General features: G+C 35.6%; 2 protein-coding genes across 3 annotated transcripts; one reads left to right on the top strand and one right to left on the bottom strand.

Annotated features, from left to right (window-relative positions):
• The first annotated feature begins 424 nt into the window (after positions 1 to 424).
• Positions 425 to 15908, top strand: LOC103981570 (protein ENHANCED DISEASE RESISTANCE 2-like). 2 transcript variants are annotated; one of them, XM_065159330.1, is made up of 22 exons: positions 425 to 853; positions 1034 to 1108; positions 3215 to 3268; positions 5814 to 5879; positions 5995 to 6095; positions 8312 to 8370; positions 8464 to 8544; positions 8676 to 8713; positions 8796 to 8896; positions 8978 to 9073; positions 10752 to 10816; positions 10896 to 10967; positions 11041 to 11196; positions 11307 to 11545; positions 11618 to 11657; positions 11753 to 11907; positions 12024 to 12125; positions 13411 to 13455; positions 14380 to 14520; positions 14646 to 14741; positions 14876 to 14977; positions 15772 to 15908. In XM_065159330.1, the coding sequence occupies exons 1-22, from the start codon at positions 716 to 718 to the stop codon at positions 15883 to 15885; spliced, it is 2136 nt and encodes a 711-aa protein (XP_065015402.1). In that variant the 5' UTR covers positions 425 to 715; the 3' UTR covers positions 15886 to 15908. The 2 variants fall into 2 exon arrangements, with proteins under 2 accessions (XP_065015402.1, XP_065015408.1); XM_065159336.1 differs by lacking the exon at positions 3215 to 3268.
• Positions 15909 to 16736: 828 nt separating this feature from the next.
• On the bottom strand, positions 16737 to 20767 carry LOC135642856 (protein LPA3-like). Its single transcript, XM_065159339.1, has 9 exons — positions 20382 to 20767; positions 19414 to 19461; positions 19298 to 19337; positions 19117 to 19217; positions 18738 to 18930; positions 18565 to 18663; positions 17485 to 17602; positions 17118 to 17287; positions 16737 to 17003 (listed from the first exon to the last, which is right to left on the bottom strand). Exons 1-8 carry the CDS (start codon positions 20703 to 20705, stop codon positions 17167 to 17169), a joined length of 1044 nt encoding a protein of 347 aa, XP_065015411.1. The 5' UTR covers positions 20706 to 20767; the 3' UTR covers positions 16737 to 17003; positions 17118 to 17166.
• Between the last annotated feature and the right edge of the window lie 3602 nt (positions 20768 to 24369).

A 24369-nucleotide genomic window follows, 5' to 3' on the forward strand; every position in this document is an offset into this window, starting at 1 on the left:
CTCATGAAAGATAATTTGTAGTAATTGTTTCACAGTGTGAGAGCACCATGAATAAATAACATGGTTGAAGCAATTATAAGAAAACATGAGAAATTGTCAATTTGGGGACTCCAAATCTAATTAGCTAATTTTGACCAAGTCAACATGCACGAATATTAAAGTTCACACGCGCACCTACATGATGAGGCCCTTGAGGGCGTGTACACACCAACCTTGTACGCGGAAGTCGCATAGGAATCCCGTAGCCTCCCACGGACATCTCGTTTCGTAAGACACCTGTCCTTCCCGCCACTCCTTATTTATTTTTATTATTATTCTCTATCGAAATAATTTCTCTTCCACGAAGAAAAATAAATAAAAATAAATAAAAAAAGGAGGAGGAAATAAGACGACCAACTAATATAACGACCACGTCGTGGCCGTTTTGGAGTGGGAACTCTCCGATATTGGTTACGCACCTCGTCTCCTCTCCTCTCTCTTCGTTGGGCAACTCGCCGGTCGAAACGCTCTTCCCCACCTCATTCCTCCCTCAAATTCTCGATCCAGGCCGATCCGGATCCGCGTGCGTGGAAACCCTAGGGCGTGTTGCGATCTTTGAATCCAGGAATTGCTGAATTCGGGGTCGAATCGGGTGTGGGGAGATTGCCGATCGGTTTCGTGACTGATGAGGTTGAATTGACGGGGATTTGTTGAGGTTTCTGGGACGCGAGGAGGAATGGCGAAGGTGGTCTGTGAGGGATGGATGGTTAGATATGGCCGGCGGAAGATTGGCAAGTCGTTCTTCCACATGCGGTACTTCGTCCTCGAGACGAGGCTTCTGGCCTATTATAAGAGAAAGCCTACGGATACTACGGTATCATTCTTCTTTTTTTCGCTTATTGTGTCAATTGATGCTGGATTTCATTTCATCTTCTTACTCTTTGGTTCTTTTAGGTTTAGATAATGTTATTGTCTTCTTCAATGCCATTATTATCCTTTTAATTCGTATGGTTAAAGGGCCATTTTTTCATATTTTCCTTTTATACCTGTTCAGGTTCCGCTCAAGACTCTTGTTATAGATGGGAATTGCAGAGTCGAGGATAGGGGCTTAAAAACACATCAGGGTCATGTGAGTTCTCTTTATTGTTTCAAATCTATTTATTTTCTGTGTTTTTTTTTAATAGGACATATGTAGAATCAATGTTGGTATTATTTTGGTAGTTACACACTTGACTTCCAAGATGAATGTTGAAGGTTTGGAAGTGAATTTCTCCTCTGCATCATGTTTTCTTCATGCAGTTTCCATCAACCAACAATTAGAATGCTCTTCCTGACAAATTTGGCTTTTAACATATTAAATTTGATGCCTGTAAATTTATTGAAGCCTGATTTTTCCTCAAGCAACCTAACATGCTCTATTTTTGAAAAGAACTGGTACTAAGACTATCATGCCAGAGCAACATGAAGTGTTGTGAAAATAACTAGGCTGCGCACTTGAGACGGGTTATAGCCAGCTTGATGAGCTCTGAGAACATTGACTAGTAAACAATTAATTCTCAGTGAAAAATTAAAATATATTAAGATTAATTCCATTCTAATGGAAAAAGATGATTCTTTCTTTTTGGCAAATATAACTAATTTGATTTAAGTTCAGCAGCAGAACTAACCAAACCTAAATAATGTCCTGGAGCAGGATTGTCCAACAGAAATAAAGGGTGCTAAAACTTAACAACAAATAAAAAATGGTGAAATTTCTTCAGAAGTAAGATAAAAAGCTCCATGATGGAACTCGCCCTCGATTGTACTCATTGTTGAGGATGGCACAAAGAGGCTGCAGAATCAATGGCTGCCAGATATTCAAACACTTTGAGAAATATATACTGCAATTGTGCACTGAACTGAAGCTTCAACTACTTTTGATTTATTAATTTTTGGTACCAAGTTCAGATACCAAAAGAGTATCTTTTTCAATAAGATTTAAGGCCTTAAATAGAACATAAAAGACACAAATATAAGAAACTGATATAGAATGGTATATGTAGATGTGCCACATAAACTTATAAAATAATACGATATGATATGACATAGATGAAGAAATAAATATTTTTAAAATGTATAATATTTTTAAATCTATTTATGATTTTAGAATATGTACATGCAAGTATTAACTAGCATTCCTAATCCAACTATCATGAGTCAAATTAGTTTTAGTAACATATTTCTTTGAGAATGTGACGAAGATAGCAATTAGTTTTGACAAATGAAGGGAGATTATCATTCTAATTTTTTAATCACAATTGGGTTCTTAATTCAGATGAAGCAGTGCATCTAATCAGATGCCCATCTCGTTTAAACTTAAAAAGATCAGCATTGGGAAAAACAAATTTCTACAAAGAAGTATCTGTCAAGTATTATATAGTAACTGATCAGATTATATAGAACAAAATCAGATTTTTTGAGGCAGTATTTGTTAAGGGTGTTAAATGTCTGACATATGTTACATATGGATGGATACCTTGCAGGTTATAACGTAGGATATCACAAATAATTCAAAGCATCCATGCCTCTCTGTTATATTGGAAAAGACACAATTCAAAGTATCTAATAATACTCCAAGAAGTACCATACAAGTATTGTGTTCATCTTTCACATTTTTATTGAGTCATTTCTTAGGACCATGAGTTCTCATACACTCCATGTGTTAGACTTTCTACTTTGCACATTTATTTTTCAAAATCCTTCTTTGTGATTACTTTATCAACAAGGCTACGTACTTGTCAAGGACTGTCATACATGGATAAGGAAGTGCTGATAGTTTATTGGCAGGATATGTTTCCATGCTGTGTTGCTTGGCATAGGCCAAAAATTGGGCTAGAAATATGTTGGCACATCCAACATGAGTTAGTATAGCCAGTACTATATGATTTGACCATGTAAATTGTTCCACTCAGCACGCCAATTCTTGGTATTTCTTGTGAAAAATGTAAATATTCATAGTAATTGATTTAAGAAAAAAGGTTGATCCTTATGAAGCTTTCAAATGCTTTCAAATTCTGATCTGTAATTTGCTTTCTTAGCAAGCAAGTTCACAGAATTGATTTCTCAAGTTCTCAACACTACAAATTCTCAGATTACGTATCAACTTCCTAAAATGTTGTTTGCTATTATGAGTATGTTTGAATATATTTCAGAATCAGCATTTGGGTGAATATACAACTAATTATTTTTTTTTCAGATGGTTTATGTTTTATGTGTTTACAACAAGAAAGAGACAAATCAACAAATAATGGTAGGTGGTAAATTATTTCCTTCTCTCTCTCTTCATTTTCATTATGTTTGTTGTTGGTTTTTGAGCTTTACAGTGGAACCTAAATATATCAAGGGTAAGAATCTATGCTTTATAAGATGATCTTTTATGTTGTTGTCAGGAATAAAATAATATTGAAATGGTTTTTTGAGCATCATTTTGTCCTTAGATATAGAATGTGTCATGTTAATTTTGTCGAACAACTCCCTATTGAATATGTCTTAATGAAGCCACAAAGAATTAACAATCATTGGTTGGTTCTCCAGCAATCAATTTGTTCCTTCAAGAACAAGTAGAAGGATGAGATGAAGAGGAACTCATATGATGGCAATTGGAAGCCTCATCTATGCTATGTGCATGATAGCAGACTTGCTAATGTGTGGTACAAATATTCAATTTGTTTTCTAATACAGGACAATTGGTCAGTAGTGGAATACATATTAGAATACCTTAGGATTTCTAAGATGTTCTTATACTTTGTGGGAAACAATCCCATTTTACAATGGTACACATTTATGTGTATCATTGATGATGTTGATACTAGGAAATCCACTTCTAGTATCTTTTCAAATAGAATGGTGGATTACTCATTGGAACTCAAAAAAGTTGGCAAACGTTAATGGCTTTACTGTCTTAGATTCTCCCATTTATCATTTGACATACCTTTTGATTTCTGCATAAGCTCTTGCAATAGAGGTTTTCCATATTGGACCTGGCCTTCTGTATGATCCTTCTTTTTTCATGAGGATTTGGGGAAGTATGGAAGTGGATATATAAAAAACATAAAAATCATATAAAATGGAAGATGAAAACACATCGATATTTTCATAAAAAGTTTAAATTTACAAAAAACCAGAAGTTCAAGGCATAGCAAAATCGTCTCTGTTATAAAACCAAGATTTCCTCTACATAGCACTAAAGTCAAAACAGGGAAACAACTTCCTTATCTTAGAAGATGCACCTCCAATCTTATGTGGATTACTAGGAAAAGCAGGTATAGGTTAGGTTGACATGGAGTAATTGTCTGGTAAGTTAGAATTTTTGGGAACCTGGTTGAAGCATTACATTGTTCTCAGGAAAAAATGCTGTTCCTTACAAATTTATGTGATTTCTTCTGCTGTAGTTGGTTGTTTGGGTAGTTTGTGTTGGTTTTATTGTTGTTTGTTTGTACTGTACACTGTGCAGATAGATAGGTGTGGGAGGAGTGAAGCTGATGGTTGACATACTCGGCAGTTTATTACTCTTAGTTGTAGTTGGTGTGAGCTTACACACAATTACTTTTATGTACCTATACAGTACAGTTTTCATGTACAGCTTCGGTTGGAATTAAAATTTAGTTTCCCATACAAGGTTATAGGGCAGAAAATTTCCATGATAATGGTGGAAAAGTAAAGCTTTCATGTAGCATTTACAAGAGCAACATTACAAGCTGAGATAATGTGTTTGTTATTCACAAATCACAGCCAATGATAAAATTTATTTTTAAAGGATCAAGGTGACTTCTCCAGTGACTTCCCCACCTTCTTTTCTCCAAAGACAGCATACTCTATTTTCCTTCTCAGTGTTCTTCACTTTTTCCATTCTCTTGTTCCTAGCTGACTAGAGAGAGTGAGAAAGAAAATAAAATGGAATGTACAATTTGATGACTCAACAATGAACATAAATCTTCTTTCCCACACCAGGGATCCCAAACCAATCCTGGATCATGTTTTCTATGTAAGTCCATAACAATCAACATAATTAATTAGAAATATGAAATTTATCTACGAAAATAATAGATAAATTTGTCCTATTTCCAAACTACTAACTTATAGTATGATGTTTATCACTGAATAAGATGTAAGCCATAACAAACATGTATTAGTTTTTTTAAACCAAAGCTATGAAATCAATATTTAAACTAATTGCAATGAGGAGAAGACATAAATTCAAATGTGGCTGCACAGATAATATATGTGGTAATATGGCATATTCAGGCAACATAGACCGTATGTGATGTAGCCATATATTACATAAGCATATGCAGCATCTACAGCCAAGTGAACCACTTTTTAGAATATTGACTTCTATTGTCCACATTGTAAGTGTTAGATTACAATTTGAGGAGTATGTAAATTATACAAAAGGGAGATTTTTTTGATGATTTTTATTTTGCCATATTTCAAATTTTGGATAAATCTAAATATTTGAGAAGGTGAAAATGTGACTTGTGAATACTATGGGATATTTGTCTGATGAAATACAATACATATTGCAAAAGCTGAGTAGGACGGACAGACTGGCATTGTCAATACCAGAATTAGCACATGTGCTAGACAAGCATATCTGCTCATATCCTTTTTGTCATCTGAAACCCATATGATCTATGCAGGTCCTTAATCATGTTTCCTTATTTGTTTCAGTTATTATTATAGTTACCGTTGTTTCATTTTTAAATTGAAGGTGGATCTTCCTGCTTTTAAAGTTAAGCAAACAAATTTTTTTTTTGAAGAAAACAATATTAATGCATAGCTCTACTCATGAACAGATGGCAGCATACAACATCCAGGATGCTCTTAACTGGAAAGAGAAGATTGAGTTAGTTATTGATCAGGTACAACAATTGCTATATACTGTAGAAATTTTACCCGCCAAATGCATTTTCAGTAAACTTTTGAAAGTCGTTTATTTGTTTGCATAAGTGATTGTTAATCATCTTTTTGTTACAGCAACATGGTTCAGTGACCAGTAATGGAAATCGGACCTCTGTTTCAAGTGACCTTGGAATGGATATTGACAGGAATGAATCTTCCTCTAGTCATGAAAGGCAGTAAGTGACAGTGTGACACTATATTACAGATTCCATACTGATGATAGAAAACTGAAAATTTTATTTATGACTCAGATAGAATTGGGAACTGGGATGTCATTGTGGTACTCAAACTTACATTTTATATGTTAGTCTTGATTTTTTAGTATCTCCATTAAACCTCAACTTACTGCAAAATTTGTCTTGTAGATATTTCTGTTTTTATTGCCATTTAATTTTCTTTCTCTCCTTCTACCCAAACTTGCATTTTTGGACAATTTATATGTGATTTTTGTGGAATTGTTCCTTGAGAACCTTACACTCATATTCATGCAAGGGATGACAATGAATAAGGGGACTCTTTGACTCTATTAATTGAAAATAATTTTTATAAAAAAATACCAATATAATCGCTTGTTTATTGTGTCAATCCTGACAATTGTTTACAACTGTCTAATCCTCTGAGCCAAGTTGATTAGAAAAAACTTTGCAAAGTTCATTCCTGTTAGGATTTAACTATAAAGTTACGAGTGTGAATTTTGAAGGTTTATTTGGGAGAAGAATTTTACAACTCACTCCTAACTTATCCTAAATTGACTTTTGATGGTACCTATCTTGAACGCAACACCCACAACTGTTGTGTGCTAAAGGGAGATTCAATATACCAATAAGTCAACATATAAGATCCTCACATAATCTTAGTCATATTCCTTATCTTCCAAAGTACATTGACCTTAGTTGATGGTTGAAATTACCCTTGTTACATTTGTTGAGGTTCCTGCATAATTTGAAGAGATTAAGTTACAATAAATATCAAATTTGATTTGTCCAAATTGGAACTAAAAATGTTTTACCATATGCTGTAAAAATGTTGGGTCAACAATATTACCAAATAGAGCAAGGAGAAAAGATTGATCAAGGGAGCATTCTTGTGGCCCTCCTTTCATCATTGGTATGAGTCAAGATAACATAATAATGCTATATGTGAACTGTTCCATAGGAAAAATAAGTAAAAAATAATGAAAAAAAGAGAAGCATAGAAAGGGGTAGGGCCGGTAGGCTAAAGTAAATATATACAAACAATGAGAAAAAGATTGATAGTGAAAGTGACTGAGGATGTTGTAATTTCACGTTTGAAGATCCTGACATTACTCTTTTTTATGAGGCTCTAGCAGATTACACAAAAAGATCATATCAATCTTCTCCAAGCTTGTGGAAAAGTTAAGAATTTTCTAGAGAATATAATCTGAAGACATTTCATGGCATCAGCCAGGTGTTGAGGTGATATATACTGGATTTCAAACCTCAAGGTGAAAGGATAATCAAGTTAAGGTAATTAACAGTCTCAAATCTCAATTAAAAAAACCCGGAGATTAAATTTATGAAAACCATAAAATTGATAGATTCATTTAGGTTCACATTTTGGATAGATTTGCAAGTGTGAGGGTGATTTATGAGCAAAAGGATTGTATTGGCTGATGAGGTGCATCTCATTCCAATTTCTTGTTGGAATGGTACATGTTAATTGGTGTGGACCAGCTCACACTGAGATTGAAATTTTATATAATGATCTTCTCAAACTTACCAAAAGAAAAGTGGAGATCATAAAGAAAATTTTGACACTGTGTAAGTTCTCTGAAGTCTAAATTTTATTTCCAGTCCCCTGAGCAGAAGTTCGTTGACTAAGGCCTTTAGATAAGATGGTATTTTCTTCAGCATTTATTACTTCCATGCATCAAACTTTTGGTTCATGCTTCCCACTTCCTTTAAATCAAATGTACAATAATTCTGTCAGCAAACTATACTAATTTCATATTTCATATTTACACATCTTGGTTGTGCATGTATGTGCATTATTTATCATTATATTATATGATTACAGTAGAGAATTCATGCTAATTTTTTATCCACTTTACTGAATGTTTTGTGTTTATACATTTTATATGCTTTAAAGACTTGGACATAACATGTACTTCATTTTACATGCAAATGTTAATTTATTTAGTCAGAGCATTGACTAGGCTACCTCTGCTGGTTTTCCCAATTGGTGATGCATTGTCACTACCTGTGGGCTGTCAGAGTTCAATGCCTAAGAAAAGACTTCTATATTACCATTTTTTCCTGGTCAACTATGAAATCTGAAAATGTTAAACTTTCTTTATCCATTTATAATATGCTTGTACAATTTGCATGCTTGGTCTCTTCTCCTTGTTAACCAAAACTTTTTCTAATTGTAGTCCTGAAGATGAAGAGGAAAATAATCCCACTTTACTACAGGGGACAACCATTGGGAATGGTACATACCAACTGACCTCAAAATTATAGTATAAAGTGCTACATAGTTTCCAACTGGTATTTCCGGACGTGACTTTGATTCTTTTATTATTAGGCCCTCCTGATTCAGTACTTGACTGGACGCGTGATCAAGTTTCTCCTAGAAAGCATTGGCGATTGGTCAGTTGCCAGAATGGCAAGTTTACTTCTTTTGTTCTTCCTTTTTTACACAGCTTCCTTCCTTGTGGGAATTTTAATGCACTGACTTTGACAAGTGAGCTTGTCCTATGTTAGATAATATGACTGATTTCTTGACATAAATTGCAGGGCTACGGATTTTTGAAGAACTTGTAGAAGTTGATCTTGTATGTTATAAAAACATATTTAGATGTACTTCTTAAAGTAACGTGATTGACATTTCAGCTTGCTTTCTTTAATCCTGTGCAGCCAAGAAGATATAGTAAGACAATGAAAGCAGTTGGTGTGGTGGAAGCCACATGTGAAGCTATATTTGGGCTTGTAATGACTATGGATGGCACACGTTTTGAGTGAGCTTCTTCTTATGATTGGTAATTTTTTCTTTTTCTTGGTTTATCATTTTTTTAACATCTTTACCTCTTTGGTCACAGGTGGGATTGTAGTTTCCAGCATGGCAGTTTAGTTGAAGAGGTTGATGGACATACAGCTATATTGTACCATAGATTGCAGCTGGAGTGGTTCTCAAGGTAATATTTTGCAACTTAGTGTCCAAACCTATCAAACCGTAACTCGTGCTGTTTCTTTTGTAAGTGTGCTCACTGTTCATTTTCATCCTATGTTTAATATTACAGAAAATTGATACTTTAGAATTTAGATTCAACCATAATATGAAATTATGAATATTTGGTACTGTTGCTTTATTATTGGGCAATAACTTACTAATTTTTAGGGAGATTGTTAAAATTTTATGTTGCATTACATTCTAAGCATAACTTACCAATTATACTTTGCAATGTATAGCTTCTAACAAGCTAAAATTTGGAAATAATATTTGCTTTTGGAAAAGTAGCATTGGTGCTTTTGCTTTGTTTTAATGCTTTGTCTTTGACTCTGTTCATTTTTCCACATCTTGTTATGTGGATATCATAAATAAGTCATTTTGAATGTTCTCCTTAAAGGCTAGAAGTATGGTAGTATTACTTGATTTGATGACCATCACAATTAAAATTATGGACTTCTAGATATGGATAAATGAAAAGTTTTGGCATGTACATGAGAATTAATCATCTCTTCTTACATGAGCATACTGTTTGACAGAGCTTGATCATATTGTTGCTTTTGTTTTGCTTATACGTCCTTGTTAAACATCTGTTGAAGTCTGAAGTAAGGTTTGCCATCTCGTGTGGACCATGTGTATTGGTCCCTAGTCGGACTAATATGTTCTAGTCAGTATTGATGTACTGACACATGGTACACCAATATCTTCCAAAGACTCAAAGAGGAAGAAGAAAGAGAAGAGGAAGTGTACTCGGAATCGACGATGCATGATGGGCAACATGTGACGATAGTGGCAGCATATTTGTGTGCACAATGAAGAGGGCTTATGAACACGTGCCCTAAACAGCACTTTATCAGTACAACAATTCTTTGTAAATATCCTAGGTTATTTCAAAAGTTAGACCTTTTCAGTCTTTTCAATGCCTCCATATAATTGTAACATCGTTCCTTCTTGATTACGATACTGATAGCTCAGTAGAATTAATGTCCATGTCCAGTTATCAGACATACACCTTTCTTTCAAGAAAACTGTGACACTACTGCAGAATGCATGTCTCTTTTATTATCTTGGCTTTGAAGGCATTGCCAAAACGTCTTCTCTAGTATTAAACAAAATAATTTATATGCTAATGTGATGTTATCTCAAATATCCAAGGAATGAGCAAATTTTTTGGTTGTGGTATAAACATGTATCAAGTAAAAGTCACAATAAAATATTTATTTCTTTGATTATATCCTGTGGAAATGAAACTTCTAGGTAGTAATTCTTCTAAAGTATGCTGTAACTTACAAGGAAAGATGTCAATGTTTTATCATCGACTAATAAAACAGGGCTATTTACAGTAGTGTTATGTTGGAAAGAAAAACAATCTATCAGAAAATTGGTGACATAAAATAACCTTCATTATGATGAAAGAGCTGCTGCCTTAGCACTAAATTCTTCCTAGTTACTAGAACAACTTTTTAGTTTAGTTTTTCTTTTAGGCATACTTCTTGCTCTTGTTTTATTAAATACTGAAAACATTTACTATCACACAATAATTGGTTTGCATACTTTTTCACTGTTGGCAGTGTGTTCTTCCAGATCTAGGAAAATTACCATCAAGAATTTTTCCAACATTGTCGATTTAAGATGTGCTTCTGCAGGTTTGTGTGGCCTCGTGACCTTTGTTATGTGCGTTACTGGCGACGTAATGACGATGGAAGTTATGGTCAGTATTAAAGTTAAGAAATCTGCTTTTGTCTATCACATTATGCGGCATTCATGGTGGTGTGCTTCTTGAATTGCAGTTGTGCTGTTCCGATCTAGAGAACATCCAAACTGTGGTCCTCAGCGAGGATTCGTGAGAGCCCACATCGAGAGTATATACATATATCTTTCTCATGAGTTAATGATTTGCTGCAGTAACTTATACATGTTTTACTCGTTATCTAGGTGGTGGATTCAAGATTTCACCCCTTAGATCTCGTGATGGGAGACCTCGTACTCAAGTCCAGCAGCTTATGCAAATTGACCTTAAAGGGTGGTTTGTTGGTTATTTTCCTTCATTTCAGCAACACTGTTTACTTCATATGTTGAATAGTGTCGCAGGTAGCATTCTGGACAGTTAATATGCATGGAAACATAATATCAGTCTGAAAAAAAAGCCTTCTTTTGTAGGTTATATCTAAATGCAAGCACGATGTGTCTTTTTGTGGCAGGAATACGTGAATTATATTCTCAAACAGATGAAATTCACACAGCAAATAGAATTCCAATCATGGTCAGTATGACATCAGATTCTGTTTCTTCTTCTAAGAAGGAACAGAAAACCGAGGAAATCAGCTTTCAGCCTGGTGTATCCCTGGACCAAGTGTTTAATGATAATAGACAACCGGTTATTTTAGATGAAGACTCCGATGAAGACGAGGACAATCAAGTACCTGAGGCTGAAGAAGAGGTGGGTATAATGTTTTTTCCACTGATATGTACATCTTATCATTTTGTAATTCTGAAGGACTTTGCCATGCAGGGATCCTCAATCAAAACTGGAAATAATATCAAGCAGCCAGGTTTGCTAGTTTATTTACTGATAGTGAAGCAAATTTAGTTTTTGCTATATGATGGATTAGCTTCTTATTGATGTGTTCCTCATAAAATATTAAAGATATAGAAGTAGAGACTTCAGATATTTTAGACACATCCTGCTTCTCTGGCAATTTACGGTGGGATGATGGTGAAGATAGTCGCAATTGTTGGAAAATACCAGATGGAAATATTTTCAAAGTCCGCAGTGAAAATTTTTTTAAAGACAAATCCAAGGTTGCTTCTTCTTTGATATGATCTTTATACAGTTCTATATATATATATATATATATTCATCCTGAATGGTTCAGAAAGGCAATAGGAAAATTAATTTCATATTTTTTTTGGTTAAGATTCCTGCAGGAAAGTACCTCATGGAACTTGTAGCAGTTGATTGGCTGAAAAACACAAAACGAATGGACCATGTTGCACGGCGAACAGGCTGTGCAGCCCAAGTAGGTTACAGATGCAACATCATAAGTTTCACATACAAATTGGATTTTATTTTGTGCTTTCGTCATCTTTTCTATCAGGTTTCAAATTTTTTATTATTTATTCGATATATTGACAGTCATTATGGATTGATGTTCAGACCTAAATCAACTTACTCCATCGGAATGACTTTTAGCAAAAAAAACTACCAACTGCAACATGAACAGAATCAATAATTCATTAAGGATTTTTAGAATTTCCATCAATAAACATTATGGTAGGAGTAAATTTGTCTGAGAATGAATAACAAGATACTGAAATTACAAAAAGAAAATTTGCTTTTAATTATAAGAATAAAGAGTTGTCTTTTTGCATTATATTTCACATTGCTTGGTGAGTGGAAAAATGAATATGCATGTCTTGTTGATGGTCAATGTTTTGTATCAAATTTCTGGGGAATTAAGCCCCTAATTGGTGCTTATGTATTTTGAGGAAGAAAGAAGTCTCCAACAGAACAATAAAAGAAAAACAAAAACTTTATTTCTGTAATAAGGAGCAAAAAAGTAAGTAATGCCAAAGAGACTTTCTATATATTTCATTTATAAGTTCCTCTAATCATAATTATATCAAGCTTATATAAGAAAAGAAGGGACAAAATACCCTTAAGAAAGGATACTGGAATGTATTCCCTGATTGGACTACGTTTGATGGGGTTATCTTAACCTCACCTTTTCTAATTATTGGAGAATACCAATCTAGGTTCAATTTCTCAAGGCATATGTACATGTTTCATGACATATATAAAATTGAAAACGAATTAGCATGTGTCCATATCTTTCTTTAGACATTACTTGTATATACAAATAGTTCAGGATTGCTTGTCTGATTCCAATCTAGGTTTGATGTCCCAAGGCATATGTACATGTTCATGACTATTGTATATATAATTGAAAACCAGTTAGCATGTGTTCTTATCTTTCTTTAGATACTACTTGTATATACAAATAGTTCAGCATTGCTTGTCTGACTCCATGAAATTGGCTTAATGCCTCCAAAATTTCAATAAATGCAGTCCATTAATATACCTGTAATCTGTTACAAATTGAAGATGGCGTCAATTATTGTTTTCCATGGGTAAAAGTAAACAATATGAGAGTTTTTTGCATCTATACTATCAACTTCATATTGTTCTCTACTTGTTAGCATTTTCAAAATAATAATTTATTTAAAGATATTACTTGCACACAATGTTTAGCATAATGTGACTAGCATTAGCTTCACTATGACCTTGCTTTGTCATATTTGTAGGTTGCCTCTGAGAAAGGACTGTTTACTTTGGTCATAAATCTGCAGGTAAGTTCTTGATTCTATTCTTTCTTCACTCTTAAGATGCTCTGTTTTAAAAGTTCAGATGTTCCCTGGCTCCTTTTCATTTTTCAGGACACCTATTGTTTGATATTGTTGATATGGGATTAGTATTTCCAGAAAGATGCAGCTGTCTTAAAGAATAAAACTTATAATGCTTAGACCAGTCCAATATTTTAGGATGGTGTTTCAATTTTCCTGCCCTAATAATGCATATTTGTTGAAATTCAGCACAAATTTAAGCCCAGTTAAACTTACATGTTTATTTGATGATATTGGTAATTGGTTTTGGCCCTGAAAATAATTTGTATGACTGAGATTATGCAACTGTTGCAACAGTTGGTGTGTCATTTTCTGTGGTGATCAAGCTCCTGGGTCACAGAAAATGCATAGACTCCTATAGCTTTTGAAAATCTAACACCTCATGTGCCCTTTTCTTTCTTTAATTTTGCGAGAATTTTCATAAAATTGTAAACATCATGTATACCATTTTAAAATCAAGTAATTTTATTGTAATAAAGATAGTTTAGACTCCAGATGAAACATGACCAACCTGGAATGATCCATCAAAAAAGATTCAGGGGCATGTTTTGAAACTCATCAAAGTGACCTTAATAAAAGCCCAGTAAAGAAAAGGAAATAAATAGTGAGAGATTCGGGCTAATTTATTCATTTTAATCTGTATTGATCTCTATTCAAACCTCAACCAAGATTTAGCAGATCTCTGAGTACAAGGGTATCTTTCTTGGGATATCTGAAAAAGTATCTAGCAGTTATAAGAGCATTTGATATGTGCAACTTTTGATATACAAAGCTTTTGATGTATTTAGTGGCACATATGAAGTTACCCGTTTCCAGTATACCTTTACTCAGATTAGCTTGTCAGTAAAAGATTACTTTCTGCTTCTGTAGATTCCAGGATCAACACATTACAATATGGTGTTTTATTATGTAAAGAAACAATTGGTACCTGGATCACTACTGCAGCGATTTGCTGATGGTGATGATGAGTTCCGCAACAGTAGGTTAAAGCTAATCCCATCTGTCCCTAAGGTCTTAATCTCTCAAAGCCCTTTTTATGTATAAATTTGCTCACTTGTATCATTTCATATCCCTGGATCAACATTTAAGGGATTTTTTTATCCATTTAGTACACTTATCATTAATTATTGACACAGGGCTCATGGATTGTTCGTCAAAGTGTTGGAAGCAACCCTTGTTTATTGGGAAAAGCTGTTGATTGTAGCTACATTCGTGGAGAAAAATACTTGGAAGTAAGACCAAATGATGATGCCACATAGTTCGCAGAATCAAATTTATGGTCTCCGTAATTAGAGAATCAATAAGGAAAAAGCAAAGGACATTGGGTCAACAATTATTCTAAAGATATCTGTGTAATATTGTGCAGTTAGACGTGGATATTGGTTCTTCAGCAGTGGCTAATGGAGTGCTCGGGCTAGTGTGTGGTGTACTTACATCATTGGTAGTTGATATGGCATTCCTCATTCAGGTAATCCAACATGGTGCCTTTCCGACTTTTAACACGGATATTTATTTACTTTTTCTCTTGGAGAACGTATTGCATCATTAAACGGGCTTAAGGGCATTTTAAAGTTTAGATACCACTGCAATGCATGAAAAACAGGTTACGACCCAAATCATACTGGCATCTTGATTTGCAGTCAGTGTTAAAGCCAATTCTTTTTATGGGTGCTAATTTCTTCATTTATAGGTTCTCCAACATCTGAAGCTAAATTTTTAGATTGTTTCACCTTGCTGATGATATTGGTTGTTGAAGGCATTAAAGGATTTTCAGACAGACAAAAACAACCAGTGGAAGCCAAATTGTCAGATGTTAGTGATGTAGCACCTTAGAAATTGTGCTTTCTAGCTGCATCCATATGCTTTAGTATTGATCCTTGGAACTGTGATCTGCAGTGTTGCATAATTTCTGAGGTGAATTTGGTTTCTTTCTCTTGATCCCTATCCATCCTACCTTTTTGACCAAATGGAATCCCCTGATTTAGATTTCAACCAACAGTAGCCAGGTGTTCAAACTGCCTTGTCTCTCTTCTTCGCAGAAATGTCATAATATGGTGATTTTTATGAAGTAATTTATTGCCACTGAGCATTGTATGACTCAATTGTGGACCATCTGGACTTGCTTTTGATGCTAAGGGGCATTGTAAAATATGCTTTCCATATTGTAAACTGTCAATACTTCAAGTTTCATTGCACATAGGAATCTGTCAATACTTGAATTGATAATAAAAACCATGAATTACAAAATTTGAGTTCCTGCAGGCTGTTACTTCTGATGAACTTCCAGAGCGACTCATCGGGGCTGTTCGTGTGTCACATGTTGAGCTGTCTTCTGCACTTGTCACAGACCTTGCAGATAGTCCTTCAGAAGAATGACTGCTTCAGATTATGTTGCATCCATTATTCATTTCATGAATAGAAATTCTTTTGTTCCTTCTCCAGCTATCAACAGAAGTGGCACACATTCGTGCTCCGAGTTGTACAGTTCAGACAGTAACATCAGCAGTTTTGGTCATACCAAGAAGTCTCCTTGAAAAAATCTATCAGAAGCTCATCCAAGTCCTTACCTCTTTGATCATCAACTCAAGGACATGAATTACAAGGCGTTTGGTTCATGTCACTTGAAAACTACAGCCAGGTTTTTGCTTGTATTCTTATTTGATGTCTTCCAAGTCCAGTTCATCTTCTGCATCTAGGCAAACTTGGCATATCACATTATGGTATGCCATTTGAGCTCTAGTTTTCCTATCGCATTATGCAATGTTGAGAGGACATGTCCTACAGCTTTTTTTTTTTCACCTTCATCTTCCAAGTTTTGCTGGTGGTTGGAAGTTTGTTTACACATCTTAAGTTATTAAACATTGTTTATCTCTCTTTGTTTTGATAATTCAATTTACCTTGTGATTTCTCCATAATTCGACTGGACTATATGCTCTTATGTTGAGACCTACTAACAAAAAGAAAAGTTTGGATGGTCCATCTCCACAGTCCATATCGTTGATCTAATAGCTATTGTTAAGGCTATAAAAATCATTTTTTATACTATTACATTAAGACAATAATTGAGTTTAAATATTGGGTTAGATTTTAGGTCTAGGCTTATCTGGTCCTCTTAAAAGGATGGCTCAGTGTATATGTTCGAAGAGGTGAAAACTTGATGTTCCAACTAAAAGTAGAAATAATTATATATGATTTTTTGGGGTTTCAAATTGATCAAATCAAGTGCATGAAATCAATTGCAAGCCTCTCATTGATTCTAGCTGTCTATTACATGGGGAATGGGTGGAATAAAAGAGGCCAGAGATCCAAAATTGCAAAATAGTGACCGAGGTATAGAGATCTTGTATCAACAAATCTCTCAAGGCAAAAATTTCTGCCAACATCTTGGTAAAAGGATACTGCTTCATGCGCACTTAATGCCCCCATCGTGTCACAGTAATCCCCAGACAATGCCACCAAACCTGTTTTCATCCTTACATCAGACTTGCAATTTTCTGCAGTCAATACCAAACATGCAATGCCATATTCCAGTTAGTAAAACTCTAGGTTTGAGGAATGCAAATGTATGTGGTGAAAGAACAAAAAAAAGAACTGGCAGCTCCACTTACACCTGTGTATATGCACATAAAGACCCTGGAATGGCTAGTATCTCATGGATTATGCTGATGGAAGAATGTTGAGTGCAACTTCCTTCAGTGATGGCATCTCTTCTTGCTGATGCAAACATATGTATCTACCTCTTAATTTTCTCAATACCTTCCATGGACCAGGGTAAGACCTGAAAAAACAGAATAATTTAGAAAGTGAAACATGAATTCTAGAAATGCATGCTGCTGTTTCTCTATAAAGGTACATAAAACACAGACTGGACATATATTTAATGTGTCTTTTCAAATAACAGGAATCAGAAATAAGAATCAAAGGCATCTACTTTCCCAATTGATGTCCATATTATATCAAAGCATGAAGTCAAACCTGAAAAGTGTTCCTCCTTTGAGTCCTTTAAAGTTGTGAATGTAGTAGACTGTCTCCAACTTGGGTAGGAATGTCTTGGTAAGTGCAGCCAACTTGGGATAGAAGAATTGTGGATAATCTAACTCATTAAGGACAGTAATAAATGAAAATTATGTGGCAAGATCTCTATATACTTCTACACTGGCGATGATCAAGAAGATGCATATACTATAGACCAAGGTTCATAATTTCATGTGCTGGAAGTGTACCAGTCAAGGCTAGGACTGGTATTATACTGGTATACCGAGTGTCGTTATATTAGGTTTAAAAAAAAATCCTGAAAACAGAATGAAAAAACAAGAAACAAGGAACTATCCAGGACAATGTTAGATTACCCTCGTCCATGTACCGGTGGATCATCGGACCGGTAAAATATTTACCAAATCGTATCGGGGGTGTTGCAGTCCTCGGTATACACTACTCGACAAACTATTGCACTTTCTTTTCTCAATGGATATTTAATGTAGAATGTCAGCAAGAAGCATTAAAATATAAATTACATCAATCGTGATAGCATTTTGTGGAAGCATTGCTCCCATTTCTACCACTGAAACGAAGCATTTTCTCCTCGTGTTTCAATTCTCTATATGTAGCATTTTGCTGTAATAACCATATGATTGGATTTGAGTCAAGAACCAAATTGATGCAAATATATTTTCTCAAAGTCTTGGTGATGATGATACCTAAAAATAATGATTTCCATTTGTCAGAACAATTGGTCAAGCTTAACTGTATCCTTTAAACTAATTAATTAGTGTGACATGGGGGAAATCTTGCATCTTACTTGACAAAAGGATACATAATATGTTTGAAGGTCACCTGCCATTAAGAAAAAAAAAGGAACTTTTTTCCAATGTTTGTTGGTGATATGCTCTGCATATATAAGTTTAGAATTCTCTACTTCTTAGCAAATCAATCATTCTTTTATCATTTTGATCCCAACTGGATCTGATTTTAGAACTAATAAATAATGTAAATGGAAATTAAGGTAAGTTCCAAGAATCATGTAGATTGAATCAAATATAAGCCTATAGAGGATACATCCACTTCTGATCCGATCAAGTTCTCCATTGAAGATAATTAGCCTTCGCCCGGTATTTACAACTGCTTCCTTGTAAAGTTCTTCCACCACAAGCATTTCTGTGAAACAATGAATTCATCCTTTAAATCTACAGAAATCAAATAGATAACTCAGAAGGATCAACAAAGCTTACCATTGACATTGAAGTAGGGATATGCAACCAAGAACATTTCGTCGTCTGGCTTTACGCGATCTGTCATTTTGACTTTGGTTATGAAACCGAAATCCTCAAAAAATGATGGATTTGTTAGGTAATCAAGCTTTAGTGCAGTCCCTTCAAATGCTGATCTTCTTGCAAATTCAACTTCATTTGCCTCTGGGAAGAACTGTACACACAAAAAATTTGTGTTGCACTTTGTTTACAGACTTAGATTTTGTAGTTTGGACTGCTTTTACCATTACAAATCAGATCAAAGCACTCAATTTGATCCTCTGATCTTTTTTTTCCATACGCTAGCAGATAAATATCGGATGTATAAGAACAGATCTGATTCATCTGGGAAAGTACATACCACTCGCGTTCGAGTAGATTTTTCGGGAGCTATTAGGCGATCACAGAATCCTCTGATTAGCTGCATGCATTCGGTCATCTCAATCCCCCCCTCACCATCACCTAATCACAATATTGGCATGAATTATGATGCATTAGGGTATATTTAGCATGCTAAGGGAAGATATTTGAATGAGAAGAACCTGGCACAGATTCTAGTCCAGAAGTAGGAAACTCAATCTCCTGTAAGAGAAAGTTAATTCTGCAAACTGACTTCTCCATGTTCATAATTCACAGGATTGGTTAATCATCTACTCACCAGCAGTTGCTTGTCATCCTTTAAAGCCAGTGCAGTTGCTTCTTTCGCCTGAGATCAGTAAAAGGAGGAAAACATCACTCCATTGGCTTGTCATGCTTAGCTCTACTATCATATGATGGTGATATGGGTAAATGACACATTGAAAGTTGAGTGTCACGTCGACACCAAGTCGGATGACTAGTCAGCCTTGTGTGTCAACGATCAGTCAGACATACCATCAGCACACGAAGTTGATGGTAACTCTGATGGTTCAGACGACTCTTTATGTTCAGATAATTGGAAGGGTCTTGTCTGGTACACCCGACTCAGTTTCTTGTAAGCCATTCGACTGAATCCATTCCTCATCTCGACATCAGTCGTGACGAAAGAGATACCACACGAATAATGTTTGGCACTAGAAGAAGCCCCCATAATGTCACAAGAAAATCGAGCCAATAACCAACGGGGGAGTAAACCATCAAATCCACACCATACTTTTCTATCTTCATTCAACCTTAATCAATAAGCATCAACAACTACATCACCTATCCTGTTCTTGAGTCACACTTGTGAGATGTTTCTTGCCTAATCAAACCATAAATATACTGCTTACAACCTTGCTAGGATAAAGCTCGTCTACATATCATCCAAAGGATCAGTACAAGATTTGATGGCACTATTGCATTACATCTAGATTATAGTGTGTGTGTGTGTGTGTGTGTGTTTAGCTGGAATCAACTAAATCGTTGGTTTGCAGCCTCATCAATGCTTCCTTAATTCCAAGCAAATGCACAATCTCAATTAGCTTGTCTTGCTGATCCTTTCTTCTCCAATCGCTTACCTCCACCATGACAGCTTACAAGTTGTTCGAGTAGAATTGGTGAGAGGAGGAACTTATGATGAGTACCAGTTGATGGTTTTGCACAGCAGAGCGAGTGATTTGCTTGCAAGATTGAGTGACATCGAACTAAGGATGACTTGGGAAGCACCTGCTGGAGGAGCTCGAAGTAGTCTCGGGGAAATTCCACGCCGGACTCGACTTCGCCGTCACGGTTAGCGGTGACCAAGCACGAAGCAGAGTCCTTTCTCTTCGCCCCCCACGCAGATCTGCTACAGCCGAGGCATCGACTCGTCCCAACGTCAACCCTTTGGCGCGGCGGCGGAGTGCTGAAGCGGTTCAGCTTGCAAGATGGCGAAGTGGATCGGAAGCACCGGGATCGATCGGGGCGGTGGTGGAGCTGTACCGAGTTAGGGAGTGAATAGACGGTGGCCGACGGTGGCCCGGAGGTCGAAGAAGGGATGGACATAGGCATCTTGGGAGGGTGGTCGGGTGGTGGAGGGAGATGGGAGAAGCCTTATCTGGCATCCTAGCGTGGAGAGTTGTGTGGCTCTCGTTGACTTAAGGAGACCGAGGACCTGTGTCAGTTATCGGTTATGACAGTTAGTTGCCTTCATCGTATTGGGATCCTATAAGATACTGAGCTTATTTTTCAGCAGACATCCTAATAGTTAGTGCGTTATATTCATAATGAAAATGATAAATTGATCCTAATGGTTAGTGCGTTATATTCATAATGAAAATGATAAATTGATTCATTGGCATCTCCGTCTGCAAAGGTCAATCTATCTAAAACCTTTTATAATCCTTTTTACAAGATGGACTAGAGAAAACATTTAACTTAGAAGCCACAAATAATCATTTCAATAAATACTTGATAAGCAATACAAAATATAAATATTGGCTTCGCAAACTTTGAATGATTGCACGACAAAGAGTCTAAAATAATGTACAGACCAAAGGCTTCACATATACTCATATGTCACTATTGCGGAACAACACAACAAACTAGCCCGAGACATTACCCCAAAGACTCATTCAGTCATGTACCATTTTGTAAAACTAAAAAACCTTCAAAATAATTACCTAGATGACTTGTTTCTGAATAGTTTTACCTCTGCGTAATGACTGTACACAATTTGTATTCAAAAAAATATTTCATTTCTAGTTTCATCATTGAAGTGCCACAAAAATGGCAACAAACTTTTCTTTCTTCTATTTGTATCAATCATTGACGAGTGATTCTGTCTACCAAAATGTCAGTACTAGAAACATTGTGAAAGATCATAAGAGGCTAATATGATTGAAGTTAAGAATGGAGGGTTTTTGGGCATAAAACATTTCCTTGGAGAAAGAAAAGGTGGTTGAATATGTTTACCATGACCAAACTGTACCTGTGTGGTGTTGATCAGAACAATGTGCTAACTAATATCAGCATACAGACTGCATGGATTCATGGAGATCAAAATGAAATGCTAGAAAGAACAGATTTTACTGTATGGTTCAGCTACACTGCCCCACAAGTGCACAAAAACAAAGCAACACACATGAACAGGTCATGGCAAAAGAGCTGTATGGATCCAACAGCTTTTTCCAATAAAATCCCTCTCCCAGTTGCCACCGGCCACCATCCAACATGCACTGAGCACTGGTAACTCTTCTGCTTCACATTATAGAAACAAATAAATCTATCAGGCAACAATGGACAAACACCAAGACTTGTTGCTCTGCAGTCAATATAGTATCAAAACTGTGTGCCTTGATTACATTATGATGTACTGATCAGTGATTAAGGATTCTATGATTGTATACAAAACCTTGTCTACATTGAAGATCTAAACCAAGTGGTTTGAGCCTGAAAATGTTTCGGAAGCTTGGGAATAACTCATCCTGATGCTCCTATAACTGGGGCTTCCTTTTCATCGTCTCATTGTTCATCCTTTGCGGACTCCTTGGTTAACATGCGCTGCCCCTGTGTTAAATTCCTTCCAAAACAAGGGAGTCCACCAAAAGATACACTTACCTCGAGATAAATTAAATCTTAGAAACAAGGATGGTATGAATTAACAATGCAGAGACGAAAAAATAACACCTGTATGGTTACATTACACTAAAACTGTTATCTTTCTTTGTGCAGATTAATCGCTTATAATAAGCTTCACTACTAAGCCACTTCAACGTTTTACTTTCTCGCACATAGAAGAGCGATAAAACAAGCAAAATAGCGCCTTTTAATGTATACAGAACAGACATGCTAGGCATGTATAAGCTGTAGAACATGATTAATAATAGCATTTGCAATCAGTTGCCGACTATAGGATCTTCTTGCGGCTGAGGCCAACAGGAACTGATAGGACTATCTTAACCATAGATCAAGACAACCTTCTGACTTGGTAAAAATAGAAGAAATTTGCCAGTTGCTATATAATACACATCAAACAATTGGAGTCATACTTGATCCACTTGATAATCTTTCAGAATTTGCAAGAGTTATGATCTGAAAAACCTTAAGAACTACATCTCCTGTGAGTGTTGGCATTCGATATGCACCTTCTAAAATTGCCTGAAGATATCATTCAATTAACATCCATTTTAAGCAAGCAATTGTTTCTTTAACATCTGCCTATCGAGAGGAACAAGTAATGCTTACAATTGGTCGAAAGCTAGTCATTAGAACTGCTAATACACTTTAGTAGAAGACTGAGGTCTGTGTTTGTATAGTCATGACATAGGATTTATTGCTACTAAATCGCTGCTAAATGGAAAATGATTGCTGCATTCCTAGTCAAGATAACAACTAAAGAATGAAAAAGAGTTTACCGCAATCGAGCAAACCTTGTTCAGTTAAGTTTGGTTTGAAATTGAATTCGAGCTTGGTTTTCATGGATCAAATAGATCTGATCTTGAACAATCTGTGGACTGACATGAGCTGAGTTGTTTGTGAACAGCATGCTTTCTGCGCTCTGCACAAGTGTTTGCTGTATATCTCCAAAGATCGAGACTTTTTGAGACGATTAATCATCCGAAATCTCGAAATGAGTAAATCAATGGTCGAAATACGCAAGCGGAAATCCAAAACAACATAACATAGCATTCGACGTACGAGAAAGAAAAAGATGAAACAAGCCTAATCGAAGGCGAAGAGAAAAAAGATAAACGAGAAAGACTCGATTTGACCTCCAAGCGTCGAGACCCAGCAGCCGGGAGCCGCGCTAAAAGGGGAGACCATCGCTTTCCGCCTCCGATTCAGTTGGTGCAAGGCGGTAAGCGGCCCCTCAGACCCGGATCGAGGCGTTCCCGACCTGCACCAAGCGAGCCAGAGGCGGCGTGGACTTTCGAACCGCAGCCGCCGCCGAGGCGGCGTAAAGGAGCGGCACGTCTCGCGATGTGCCATATGGTGCTGCTATTTATCGGTCAAAGGTATGAACGTGATCATGCCACGTGGGATCAGATATACTATTGAGGATCCAACGGTGAATAACCCGCCCGGATCAAAATTGACTATTTAATAATATCTAGATCATGTTAAATCTATGCTAGCTTTTATTTTCATTTTTTTCTGTAATTAACCATATGAATCTGTTGAGTAGTTAATAAATAATATATATATAATAATTTATGTTGTGAGATAGATTTACAGAGTTAAAAAAGAAATTTTATTCATAAAATATCATGAGAATAAATTGAGAGAAAATTATTTAATATAGTATGTGTATATGCTCAAGAAACTGAAATTAAAAAAAAAATAAAATTATTAATTAGATAAAATAATTAATTTTCTTAAGCCTTGATTTGAGTAGATTAGATAGATTTCTTGTTTATTAGATAAAATATACTCTCATGGGATAGATACTGAATTAGTCATGGGATAAAATATACTCTCTTGTTAATTAGATAAAATATACTCTCATTCAATTTAAGTAGATTAGATAGATACTGAATTAGTCATGGGATTTCTTGTTTATTAATGTATAATTGATTTAATCTCGACATTAATTTAAGATCAAATAAGATCTAGATGAAGATGAAAAAGAGTAGTTAATCAATTCTTTCATATTTAGATAAAGCTTCACACTCATTTAGTATTTCTTGAAGTGTAAGGTTCATAAAATAGTGGGATTTCGTGTATTGTACTAAGT

The sequence above is a fragment of the Musa acuminata genome, chromosome BXJ1-4, assembly GCF_036884655.1.
Source record: "Musa acuminata AAA Group cultivar baxijiao chromosome BXJ1-4, Cavendish_Baxijiao_AAA, whole genome shotgun sequence".
Lineage (NCBI taxonomy): Eukaryota > Viridiplantae > Streptophyta > Magnoliopsida > Zingiberales > Musaceae > Musa > Musa acuminata.

What these genes read in the sequence shown, in the direction of transcription:
- LOC103981570 (XM_065159330.1), top strand. Translation starts at nt 716, where the DNA reads ATGGCGAAGGTGGTCTGTGAGGGATGGATGGTTAGATATGGCCGGCGG. An exon ending in TCCTCTAGTCATGAAAGGCA is followed by an intron (nt 6,096 to 8,311) that starts GTAAGTGACAGT and finishes TTCTAATTGTAG; the next exon opens with TCCTGAAGATGAAGAGGAAA. An exon ending in TATGTTGAATAGTGTCGCAG is followed by an intron (nt 11,197 to 11,306) that starts GTAGCATTCTGG and finishes TTTTTGTGGCAG; the next exon opens with GAATACGTGAATTATATTCT.
- LOC135642856 (XM_065159339.1), bottom strand. Translation starts at nt 20,705, where the DNA reads ATGCCTATGTCCATCCCTTCTTCGACCTCCGGGCCACCGTCGGCCACC. An exon ending in AGGATGACAAGCAACTGCTG is followed by an intron (nt 19,338 to 19,413) that starts GTGAGTAGATGA and finishes TTTCTCTTACAG; the next exon opens with GAGATTGAGTTTCCTACTTC. An exon ending in TGGACTAGAATCTGTGCCAG is followed by an intron (nt 19,218 to 19,297) that starts GTTCTTCTCATT and finishes TATTGTGATTAG; the next exon opens with GTGATGGTGAGGGGGGGATT.